This window comes from Garra rufa, chromosome 4, assembly GCF_049309525.1.
Source record: "Garra rufa chromosome 4, GarRuf1.0, whole genome shotgun sequence".
NCBI classification, from domain to species: domain Eukaryota; kingdom Metazoa; phylum Chordata; class Actinopteri; order Cypriniformes; family Cyprinidae; genus Garra; species Garra rufa.
This window is the reverse complement of record NC_133364.1, coordinates 2,330,510-2,343,009: the sequence shown is the minus strand read 5'-3', so window position 1 is coordinate 2,343,009 and position 12,500 is coordinate 2,330,510. Positions and strand designations below refer to the sequence as shown.

General features: G+C 35.6%; 2 protein-coding genes across 2 annotated transcripts in view; both read right to left on the bottom strand.

Annotated features, from left to right (window-relative positions):
- LOC141333402 (transmembrane protein 214-A-like) overlaps positions 1-6,458 on the bottom strand; it is a 12,444-nt gene extending 5,986 nt beyond the window's left edge. Inside the window, exons 1-9 of the mRNA XM_073838387.1 lie at positions 6,178-6,458; positions 4,396-4,583; positions 3,935-4,085; positions 2,674-2,808; positions 2,452-2,534; positions 1,493-1,598; positions 1,227-1,308; positions 1,047-1,148; positions 352-493 (exon numbers count right to left, since the gene is read on the bottom strand). Coding sequence (XP_073694488.1) covers positions 352-493; positions 1,047-1,148; positions 1,227-1,308; positions 1,493-1,598; positions 2,452-2,534; positions 2,674-2,808; positions 3,935-4,085; positions 4,396-4,583; positions 6,178-6,322 — 1,134 coding nt within the window. The 5' untranslated portion in view covers positions 6,323-6,458. The remainder of the gene's footprint in view (positions 1-351; positions 494-1,046; positions 1,149-1,226; positions 1,309-1,492; positions 1,599-2,451; positions 2,535-2,673; positions 2,809-3,934; positions 4,086-4,395; positions 4,584-6,177) is intronic.
- A 1,580-nt stretch (positions 6,459-8,038) lies between these two features.
- On the bottom strand, positions 8,039-12,401 carry LOC141333401 (microtubule-associated protein RP/EB family member 3-like). The gene is made up of 3 exons (XM_073838385.1): positions 11,995-12,401; positions 10,537-10,689; positions 8,039-8,933 (listed from the first exon to the last, which is right to left on the bottom strand). Exons 1-3 carry the CDS (start codon positions 12,223-12,225, stop codon positions 8,868-8,870), a joined length of 450 nt encoding a protein of 149 aa, XP_073694486.1. The 5' UTR covers positions 12,226-12,401; the 3' UTR covers positions 8,039-8,867.
- Between the last annotated feature and the right edge of the window lie 99 nt (positions 12,402-12,500).

Below are 12,500 nucleotides of genomic sequence, written 5' to 3'. Positions count from 1 at the left end.
ACACACACACACACACACACACACACACACACACAGACAGACACACACACACACACACACACACACACACACACACACACACACACACACAACACACACACACACACACACACAGACAGACAACACACACACAGACACACACAGACAGACAACACACACACAGACACACAGACACACACACACACACACACACACACACACACACACACACACACACACACACACACACACACACACACACACACACACAGGTTTACATGTTTTATGGGGACATTCCTAACCCACACTTAAAAATTATCCAGGAAAAACTCGGACACATGGATTAGAGGCACTAATTAATGCATGTCTCACCTCTTTCTTCATGGCATCAGGGCAGTTTGGTGTGGCTCGTGACAGGAAAGAGGGAAAATATGTGTGCAGCGTCGAATCGGGTTTGGCTCCAAATGCCAGGACCTTGAGCCGCGGGTAAAGACGGCACAACTGCTCCTGCAGACTGTAGGACAACATTACACATCAATCAGGACATGAACATGAATCAGGGTTTGAATATGAATCAGGACACGAATCAGAATGTGAATCAATACATGAGTCAGGATGTGAATCAGGATGTGAATCAGGATGTGAATATGAATCAGGATGTGAATATGAAGGATACGAATCAGGATGTGAATCAGGATGTGAATATGAATCAGGATGTGAATATGAAGGATACGAATCAGGATGTGAATATGAAGGATACGAATCAGGATGTGAATATGAATCAGGATGTGAATATGAAGGATACGAATCAGGATGTGAATATGAAGGATACGAATCAGGATGTGAATATGAATCAGGATGTGAATATGAAGGATACGAATCAGGATGTGAATCAGGATGTGAATATGAATCAGGATGTGAATATGAATCAGGATGTGAATATGAAGGATACGAATCAGGATGTGAATCAGGATGTGAATATGAATCAGGATGTGAATATGAAGGATACGAATCAGGATGTGAATATGAAGGATACGAATCAGGATGAGAATATAGGAGAGCCTCACCTCTGTGTCAGGGCGTTTTTGGGCATGTAAGCAAAGTCGAGCAGAGGAAAGAACTCCTTTGGCCCCATGATCCCGAAACCTTTGGTCAGGTTGGCATGAAGACTGAAACACACAAAAATAACTTGAGCTTCAGTTCAGACGGTCCAGAACCTTAACGGTATGAATCTTGCAAACACTCACGTGAGGAGCCGCTCCAGATATGCGATGGCGTACGCAGACAGAGCCTTCATCCCGAGAACAGGAAGCATGATCCCCAGCCAAACTACAGGACAAAACACAGGTCAAAACTAGAGGACTGCTCCTTCTGTTCGGTTATCCAGATGTTATAAAGTTCATGTTCAATCCCAGGAGAGCTTGCAGAAGTGCAGTTACACACATCAGCAGCACAGACTCTGTTGTTTCTCAATGATTTCTCTGGTCTTTGCCCTGGTTTTGTCGGCACTCACCCCTGATGCCCTGAGCGAGGTCGTAGAATCCGGCCTGTCCCAGAGCCCACATGATGGTCAGACACTTGACCGGCCGGTTCTGATGGGAGCGCAGCAGCTCCAGGTGCTGTGGACGGGGCACAAGACAGCTTTTCTTATTTTTGGTTTAATTCGCTGTACTAAACTAACTGAAAATACAACTAAAACTTGTAGCCAGGTTTAGCCCATAGTGCAATTAAGACATTGAAGTCATTCTTAAAAACATGTCTTATGAAAAAAAACAAAAACAAAAAAACATTACTGGTGTGCATCTTGAGACAAAACCAAGGCATTGATATACATTAAGATCAGTCAGTGAAAGTTTCTTTCAGTTGAAAGCAGACATTTTAGTCTAGGACTAGGTTTAAGCCTCGTCTGTGAAACCGAGAGTTAATAATACAGATGTAACAAAATAATTTCTACTAATTTCAAGAGACACTATTATTGTAACAACCGCAATAAATTAGTAAATTACAGTCATATTGATTCAACTGTTTAGACATCCTGGATTAGTAATTTAATTAAACCATTAAAACAGACTTAAAAATTAATGCAGAAAACAGAATTTGTGGGAAAAAATAAAACATATTTCAAAAAATATTTCTATAAATATTATAATTTAGGCAATTTAAAAAAAGTAAACAACAACAACAAAAATGTTTCCGATGCAATATTTCTCATTTGTGTTGAGCTTAATTTATTAAAATAACTAGAACTGAGATTAAAAAGAATAAAAGCTATATAGAGTAATAAAAAAGACAAAACAACATTTAAAATGAAAACAGAAAATATACAAATTAATTCTTAATTCAAAATATTAATAAAATCTAAATGACTATATAGAGGGGTCAGAGGTCATTAGGGTGCCGTAAGAGCGTCTGCCAAGCGTTAGTCGCCCCATTTAGCTCAAGTCTGGTGCAGCACAGAGGCGTTGGACTTACGTCAGTCAGGTTCAGAGTGGCGATTTTGGGTTTGTCCTGCATGAGAGCCTGAATGCACATCCTGTAGCCATGCAGAGATTCACCTGCAGAAACAGTAGAGCTCAACTCACAGCGAACGCAACACACATCTCTGATGAATAACAGAGCTCAATATCTGCTAGAGCTGAGCATCATGAACACTGTTGTTCTCTGTGAATGTGATTCAGCAGTATCGGGTCTCACCGGGCTGTCGGTCCTGTTCTCTCAGCATCGTGAACATGCAGTGGTCGAAGAACTCAGGCAGCGTCTCTGAACATTTTCCCAGCAGGTTCTTGATTACAGCCCTCAGCTCCTTATTAGCCAGGCAGTATGGGTAATCTACACACAGAAACACAGCATTAGATTCTGATATATACATACACTGTCACTCAGAAGTTTGGGATCAGTAAGACTTGTAATATTTTTAAAGAAGTCTCTTCTGCTCATCAAGGCTGCATTTATTTGATCAAAAATACAGAAAAAAACAGTAATATTGCAAAATGTTATTACAATATAAAATAATGGTATTTATTTGAATATACTTTAAAATCTAATTTATTCTTGTGATGCAAAGCTGAATTTTCAGCATCATTACTTTCCTTCAGAAATCACTCTAATATGCAGATTTAGTATTAGAATTATCAATGTTGGAAACAGCTGTGCTGACAAATATTACAGCACTTTTTTCAAAATATAAATCTTTTCTAACAATGTTAGAAAACAATCTATGCTATCACTTTTTAATAATTAAACACATTATTGCTGAACAAAAGTATTAATTTCTTTCAAAATAACAAAGAATAAAAATGTACTGACCCCAACACTTTTGAACAGTAGGGTATATTGTTAGAAAACCTTTCTATTTTAAATAAATGCATTTTTTTTTTTTTTACCTTTTATTGATCAAAGAATTCTAAAAAAGTATTACAGGCTTCAAAAAAATATTAAGCAGCACAACTGTTTCCAACATTGATAATTTTAATAATAAATCAGTATATTAGAAGGATTTCTGAAGGATCATGTGACGCTGAAGACTGCAGTAATGATGCTGAAAATGTTGCTTTGTATCAAAGGAATAAATTACATTTTAAAATCTATTCACATAGAAAAAAGTGAATTTAAATTGCAATAATATTACAGTTTTTTTTTTCAATATTTTTGATCAAATAAATGCAGCCTTGATGAGCAAAAGAAACATCTTTAAAAACATTAAAAATCGTACTGATCCCAAACTTTTGTTATATATAGAATTGCGATAACACTGTTTTGTTTCATGCATTTAAAAAATTACTTAAAATATATTAATTTTTATTAATTTTTCTAATTTCTTTAGGGCCTTATAAATATTAAAATGCAGACTAATAAATGAAGACTTTTCATAAAAAGTGCATGATTTTTCATGAATAAAAGTTCAGAATTAAAGTCTAACACACACACACACACACACACACACACACACACTGACCGTGTGCATGGCTGCTGAGCGTGGGGTCGGTGTCTGGCGCCTGGAGTTTGTAGTTCAGGTATCCGGCGAGATCCTTCACCCAGACGGACGGATTCTCAGGAAACAGACTCTGACTTTTTTCCAGCTGCTGCTTCAGCTCCACTATGTCCAGCTGAGACACACATCAAATACTCACATCTATATACATGTGTCAGCAGAGACGGTCTATAACACCTGACGGAGTGAGTGAGTGAGTGAGTGAGTGAGTGAGTGAGTGAGTGAGTGAGTGAGTGAGTGAGTGAGTGAGTGAGTGAGTGAGTGAGTGAGTGAGTGAGTGAGTGAGTGAGTGAGTGAGTGAGTGAGTGAGTGAGTGAGTGAGTGAGTGAGTGAGTGAGTGAGTGAGTGAGTGAGTGAGTGAGTGAGTGAATGAGTGAGTGAGTGAGTGAGTGAGTGAGTGAGTGAGTGAGTGAGTGTTTACTCACGGCTTTGATGGCCTCCTCCAGTGTCTTGTAGCTGATGGGTTTGGTGCTGCTGTTGGCCGGAGGTTTTTTGTTCTGTTGCCCTGCGTTGGCCTTCTTCTGCTGGTTTTCGCCCGGAGGAGGAACCTGCTCCTTGTTCTGCTTCTTCTGCAGCTTCCCAAAGCTGTCAAATATAGTCTCAGACATCACGTCTACAGAGGGACAGAGAACAGAATGAGACAGGAGAGCACTGAAGAGCGTCTGTACTCGGGTCCTGATGACCCACGCCACACATTTCACAACCACACACCCACTGACATCACATTACAGCAGTTATTACAGATTTTTTAATTAGTTTCTATTTTTAAGAGTGCTTTAAACTACTATTTGATTTCAAATTGTTAAAAATCTGACAATTAATTTTAGTTTTGAGATCTGTTGTGTGTTATTATTTTTGTAATTTTTATTAGTTTTTTTTAAGTAATACTAATAGTAACTGTAAAATAAATAGTAATAGGTTTCTTTTTTCTGTTGTTGCTTTTATCTTGCGCACATAAAATATATAAAAAATAAATAAATAATTAAATAAAAATATCTAAACATCCTTGAATGGAGCCGTTTCACTGGAGTTCATCCTGATACGCGAGTAATAAACTAATGAAATGTAAGTGTTACTACTGCAATATTCTCCTTCTAGTCTTTAATATTTTGTGGAACATTGCATCTCAGTTCAGTTGATCATGTTTTAATATTTAACACTTCCAGAACAAATATTTACAGATAATGTACTCACCCTCTTGTCATCTAAGATGTTCATGTCTTTCTTTCTTCAGTCGTAAAGAAATTATGTTTTTTGAGGAAAACATTTCAGGATTTCTCTCCATATAGTGGACTTCTATGGTGCCCTGAGTTTGAACTTTCAAAATGCAGTTTAAATGCAGCTTCAAAGGGCTCTAAACGATCCCAGCCGAGGAAGAAGAGTCTTCCTCCATAGAAGTCCACTATATGGAGAGAAATCCTGAAATGTTTTCCTCAAAAAACAATTTCTTTACGACTGAAGAAAGAAAGACATGAACATCTTGGATGACAAGGGGTTGAGTACATTATCTGCACATTTTTGTTCTGGAAGTGAACTACTCCTTGAAGTATCAGCAATAACGTTAGCCAAAAATGCATTTTGTGAGTCAAAATTATCGATATTTCTTATATGCCGTGATATTAAGATCATGTTCCGTGAACATATTTTCTAAGTCTACTACAAACTTAATTCTTGATTAGTAATATGCATTGCTAAGAACTTCATTTGGACAACTTTAAATGTGATTTTCTCAGTATTTAGATTTGTTTGCACCCTCAGATTGCAGATTTCCAAATATTGTCCTATACTAACAAACCATACATCAATGGAAAGCGTATTTATTCAGCTTTCAGGTCAGGTTTAAATCTCAATTTCAAAAATGAACCCTTATGAGTGGGTTTCGGTGTGAACAGCTGAGATTTGATTTTGTTTGGTTTTGAATCTAGTCTCAAGATTAGAACAGTTGAACTGTCACAAATCACGATTCACTGACAGTCATTATTTTGGTTGTACCATGGTAAAGTTAGTGTTCCAGACGGTAATATGTTGAATAACTGACTGTAGTATGTCTATATCTGAGGTAATAATCACGACGGATGTTATTGTGATGGCGTTTCTGGGCTAATGTGAATAAACGCTTTAATAACTGTCGAATAACGAGCGGTTAATGTTCAGTCTGATCGCGTTATTATCGTGTGTTTGTGAGTGTATTTAGTCGTTTTTCTCACGGTTGCTGTCAGTGTGTCTCATGTTGGCCTCACTCAGCGCTTTCCGGGCTGATTTCTTGTCCTGAGTTTTTCCTCCTCCGCTGCTGCTGCTGTTCTGTTTCTTTCCTTTCTTCACCACCTCCCATTTGCCCACACCAGAGGCCATAATCCCGATCTAAAACAAATCAATGGTAATTAATAACCGACAGAGCTGATCGAATCAAACCAACGGCTCTTATGCCACGTCTGTTTGCAGCGAGCGGAACTGCTTCCTATTCCAGCGCGTCCACTCTTAGAGCACTTCCGGTCAGAGTGAGAGGAACTATTAGCGAGTGTTTTTACACATCGATCCCGAAGGGCGCGCGGCTAAATTTGCAACTAGCTTTGTCGGTTTTGTATATTATACTAGTAAACCGTACTGAACATAAATGTCTAGTAGGATTTATTATATATCGCTAGGTCTCTGTCTGGAAACGTGTTGTTTATTCATGTAATGATCTTGATATTCCTTGTAAACCTCTTAGCGCGCAGGCTAACCGCCGGAGAGCAGATCTAGCTGACCAATCGGAAGCGCCGCTGAGTAGCACGTGACTCTCTGGTCGCAGACGATTGGAACCGCTGTTCGAAGTTGTTCTTTGTTGATGACGAATGTATTTTTTTAAATAATTTTTAATGTGCTGTTGACTAGGTGTTTGGAGAGAATTCTAATCAAATTTAATTTGTTTTAATTTATATATTAACCCTGGGTTAATGTTAATTGTTTTTTGGTCATTTTTCAGGATCTTTGTATGTTGTTTGTTATTGTTATTATCTGTTTTGAGCTGTAAATGTGTGTATGTGTATGTTCAATTAAATTTTTTTTATTGAATATGGGTTCATGAGCTCTTGAGAGCTAATAATTAATGAAATAATCATCAATGAAAATGTAAAATTACAACAGATAATTGTAAAACAAAATAACACTAGAGATTAATTATAAAAAATCAATAGAAATTAATTTTAAAATAAAACGCAATTGAAATAAAACACTGAAAATTAAATAAAAAGTAAAATGAAATTGTTGATAGAATACTCAAGATTTAGAATCATAAAAATGTATTGAATATGGGTTTATGAGAGCTAATAATTAATGAAATCATAAAAATTTAAAATAACAAATAATTATAAAATAATAATAATTGTACAACAAAACAATCCTAGACATTACTTTTAAAATGCAATATAAATTATTAAAAAAAAAAATAAAACAATGAAAATTAAATAAAAAAGTCAAATGAACAGTTTAAAAATAAACTGTTAAAATATAATACTTAAGGCTTAGAATCATAAAAAAAATAAAATGATAATAAATATACTTTATAATGATCATAATTAAATCATGAAAATGTCAAATTAAAATAATTTAAAAATAAAAACAACAAACACCGAGTCATAAAAATAGAATATTAAATTAAATAATAAAAAAACACAATTAAAAGAGAACACTTACTAAAATTGAATGATAAAAACGTGATATTAAAGTAAACAATTTAAATAAAAACACCAGTATTTTGTGGAAAATCTCACATGATTATTTTAAAGACAATGACAAGGATTCCGTTTGAATAATCTACTAACTAAATTTAATATTCATGAATGAAAATTTCCAAATAATACATTTTGCATACATAACACGAGACCATATTTTTTTTATTTGACAATATAAATATGTATATGAGTTTTTATATGTGTAATATACCTGACGCTCAGTTTTTATATTTTAATCTATCTTCCATGAAGTGACCCTTTAAACCTGTGTGTGTTATATAGTTCTATATTATATCCATAGATCAGTGTTTAGGATGTGTAGAGTGTGAATAAAGCAGCAAACACACGTCCGTCATTCCCCGCACACATTTTTATTTTACATAGTAAAACTCCAAATGGATGCATGTTTGCAAACGGTTGCCATGGCCACAGTTGCCGTGACAGCAAATGAGGGGTGAAAGGGTTAATGACGCAGGCCCTGTCAATCAAAATTGACCTGTCAATCAAATAAAAACGAATGAAATGTTAAATTAAAATATAGCAGCTATAAACTCTGTTTCATATTGTCAGTCGGTTAACTGTTAGTAATGGCCAAGTCTCTTTTCGTCTTCGTATCATTTTACTGAACGTTCCTCTCAACGTTAGCCGTACTTATTCATGCCGTCTGACGGTTTCTTCATAAATAAATAAATCTCTCACACCTGCACTGAATCAATAATGATTTAAACACACACAAACTCCTGCGCTTTGTCTGGGACTGGATTCAGTGCTACTAAAAACCCTTCTATACGCAGAGATCAAGCGTCAAGCTCTCTAATAAATTAGCTGATTGGAGCCCAAATAAAAAACAACTGTCAGTCATAATCTGGGCTGTGTGTGTCGGCTACATCAGTGAGTGTGTGTTTGTGTGTCCAAGTGTCACTGCATCATCATCATCATCATCATCATCATCATCACTGGGTCGTCTAGACTCCTAATTAAACCCACAGCCAATAAAACATCACCGCATGAACTCAGACCTCATTAGCATAGACACACCCCTACTCCCTCTATGAGCCTGTTAGACCACGCCCCTAGTGTCTGCTAGTGGAGTGAAAGAGAGAAATAAAGGAGGATGAGGTGATGGAGGGAGGGCAGGCAGAAAGGATGAAGAGAGTGAGAGTGAGGATGAGGATGAGGAGGGATCAGTATTCATCCTGATCCCGAGGCTGTTCGTCAATCTCTTCGTCCTCTGGAGGAGCAAAACCATCCTGAAAACAAACCAGACATCGATCAACAGCATGTTTAGTATAGTATAGTGTCACATGCACGGATAAAAACTATTTAAAAAAGGGTAATTGTGAGGTTTTTATTTCACAGTTTTGGTCTTTATAAACTCAGGATTGCAAGATGCAAACATGCAATTGTAAGAAAAAATTTGAACTGCAAGAAAAAAAGTCACAATTGTGAGGAAAAAAAAATAATTGTAAAAAAATTAATTGCAACAAAAAATGTCGGAAAAAAAATCAGAATTGTGTTAAAAAACCTGAATTGTGAGAAAAAAAAGTCAAGAATGTGAGAAAAATATCAGAATTGTGTTAAAAACAAGAATTTGCGAGAAAAAAATAAATTGTGAGAAAAATTGTCTGATTTGCGAGAAAAAGTCAGAATCGCATCACAAAAATTTGAACTGCGAGATGTAAACTCAAAATTCAGAAAAATTCAGAAATGTAACAAAAAATTAGAATTGAACAAAAAAGCATTCTAAAAAAGTCTAAAAAAAAGCTAAAAAAGTCAGAAATAAATCAGAATTGCAAAAAAAATTGAATTGCGAGAAAATAGTCAGTATTGCAAGAAAAAAAAATAAGAATACTGAGAAAAAAGTTAGACTTGCAAGAAAAAAACAGAATTGTGTGTAAACAAATAATACAAATCAGAAAACAAGTCTGAATTGTGAGAAAAAAAATTAATTGTAAAAAAATTAATTGTGACAAAAAAAAGTCAAGACTGTGAGAAAAAGATCAGAGTTGTGTTAAAAACAAGAATTTGCTAGAAAAAAATAAATTATGAGAAAAAGTCAGAATCACAAACATTTGAACTGCGAGATGTAAACTCAAAATTCAGAAAAATTCAGAAATGTAACAAAAAATAGAATTGAACAAAAAAGCATTCTAAGAAAAGTCCAAAAAAATATTATAACCTTTTCTGAGGAAAAAAGTAAAAAAAATCAGAATTGCAAGAAAAAAATTTAATTGCGAGAAAATAGTCAGTATTGCAAAAAAAAAAAGAATACTGAGAAAAAAGTTAGAGTTGCAAGAAAAAAAACAGAATTGTGTGTAAAAAAAAATAATTAAGAGAAACAAATCAAATCAAAACAAGTCTGAATTGTGAGAAAAAAAAGTCTGAATAAAATTACTGCAAAATTATTCCAATAAAAAAGTCAAAAATGCAACAAAAAAAAATCAGGACTTCAGGAGGAAAAAAAATCCGAATTGTGAATTGTAACCTCTGAATTCAGAATTGCAAAAAAAAAAAGTCAGTTGTGAGAAAAAAGTCAGAATTTTGAGAAAAAAATCTGAATTGCCAATTGTTTCCTTTTCTGAGGAAAAAAAAACATAATTGCAAGAAAAAAATTTGAATTGCTAGAAAACTGTCAGAATTGCAAGAAAAAAAGAATACTGAAAAAAAGTTTAAAAAAAAAACTGAATTGTGTGTGGAAAAAAATAACTGAGAGAAACAAATCAGAAAAATAGTCTGAATTGCAAAAAAAAAATTTGAACTGCATGAAAAAAAAATCAGCATTCTGAGAAAAAAGTCCGATTGTGTGTGATTTGATGTGTGAAAGTTCTGCAGAGCTTCCTAACGCTGACTGACCTCTGTGGCGTAGAGGATGTTGATGATTTTGCCGAGGACGGGGTTGCTGTCGCACTCGTTCTCCTGACAGATCAGCTCAATGTCTCTGAGTTTGCCGAAGTAAAAGTCTCTCTCTTTCTCTAAACCGTCCACCGTCAGTTTCAGGTCCATCAGCTGCAGGCACACACACACACACACACACACACACACACACACACACACACACACACACACACACACACACACACACACACACACACACAATGCTTTATTTTATTTTCATAACTGTGAATTTAATTTATTTATTTCATATTTAACAATTTGTTATGAATTCAGTCACATTGTATAGTAGATTGTACATCGTAGGCCACATTCTCTGCCTCTCATTGGCTCATGTCTGGACCTATGTGTGTTTATTCCTATTTTTGCATATTTTGCACTGCAAAAAATGCTTTTCTTACTTGTTTGTTGTCTTGTTTCCAGCCAAAATATCTGCAAATTCTTAAATCAAAAAGGATTTTCTAGACAAGCAAAAATTATTGTCTTGTTTTCAGAACAGCAGGTCCAAAAGAGGCTTGGCATAATATCATACCTGACCAAAAAATGCATTCTGCTCAACTGGAACCAACCAAGGCCCCCAACATTTGATCTCTTTAAACAACTTTTAAATGAAACATTAAGATTGGAACAGTATACTTACAATTTAAGTAACGAGGCCAATGCATTTCAAAGAATATGGTTGCCTCTTTTAGACCTCTGATCTCTGACTTCTGGCCACCACACTTAACAACATGTATGACTATATTTATAACCACTTTATTTAAAAATTATATTTATTTGTCGTTGTTTTTGTTTTGTTTTTCTTTCTCCCCTTCTGTGCATCAGTACTGTATTTTTCATCAGTTTATTCTATTTAAAAAATGCTGATCTTTTTATTCTATTACTTTACTGTATTTGATATTTGTTATTGATTGTTTCTACTTTTGTTGTTGTTTTGTTCTGACTTCTTTCTCCTATGCATATTAAAATTAATAAAAAAATAAAAAATAAAAAAAAGAACAGCAAGTCCAAATTAAGTTTAGAACAAGCAAAATAATCTGCCAATGGGGTGAGCAAAAAAATCTTATTTGAAATAGAAAACAAGATTATTTTTCTTACCCCATTGGCAGATTACTTTGGTTTTTTTCAAGCAAAAATGCACTTACATTTTGACTAATTTTTTCAGAAAATGTTTAATCCAAAAAATCCTTCTTGATTTAAGAATTTTTAGATAATTTGACTGGAAACAAGACAAATATAAGTAAGAAAAGTATTTTTTGCAGTGTGGGGGCAAATTTGAGGTCAGAAGTGAGCTAAACCTGACAAAACCATATTTTAGGCAGGTATGCATTATAAAAATGTAAATATGTGTAAATAAAGTTTGTGAAACTGTGAAAATGCGTATATTTTATTCTGGGAGGGTTAGTGTTATTTGTGTACCTGCTGGTTGAGCTCCATGATCTCGGCGTCGCCGCCTCCGTTTCGTGTCACTGGCGTGCTCCGCCGGATTCCGGTCGAGGGGGTGGAGCTTATGGCGCGCTGGGGGGCCGGCATAGTTTTGGGTGCCGTCGGTGACGTCCGTTGGGGGCCTATATACGAAACCGAAGTCATTAGCCAATCACAGCACGGCGCCTCACACATCAGCCAATCACAAAGCAGAGGCTCACTCATCAGCCAATCAAAATTGTAGGTGGGCCATGAAACACACTTAAAACCCAGAGGCAGAACACACACACACTCAGACCCCAAACAAGCGATTTGTGGAGACTCAAAGCAGGTCAGCGAGTGTGTGTGTGTGTGTGTGTGTGTGTGTGTGTGTGTGTGTGTGTGTGTGTGTGTGTGAGTGTGTGTGTGTGTGTGTGTGTGTGTGTGTGTGTGTGTGTGTGTGTGTGTGTGTGTGTGTGTGTGTGTGTGTGTGTGTGTGAGTGTGTGTGTGTGTGTGTGTG

Bases quoted from the DNA above. Each gene is read 5' to 3' on its own strand.
- LOC141333401 (XM_073838385.1), bottom strand. From the start codon at position 12,225: ATGAGTGAGCCTCTGCTTTGTGATTGGCTGATGTGTGAGGCGCCGTGC. The intron at 10,690-11,994 runs GTACACAAATAA...GTGTGCCTGCAG, and splicing joins TCATGGAGCTCAACCAGCAG to CTGATGGACCTGAAACTGAC. The intron at 8,934-10,536 runs GTCAGTCAGCGT...GTTTGTTTTCAG, and splicing joins ACATCCTCTACGCCACAGAG to GATGGTTTTGCTCCTCCAGA.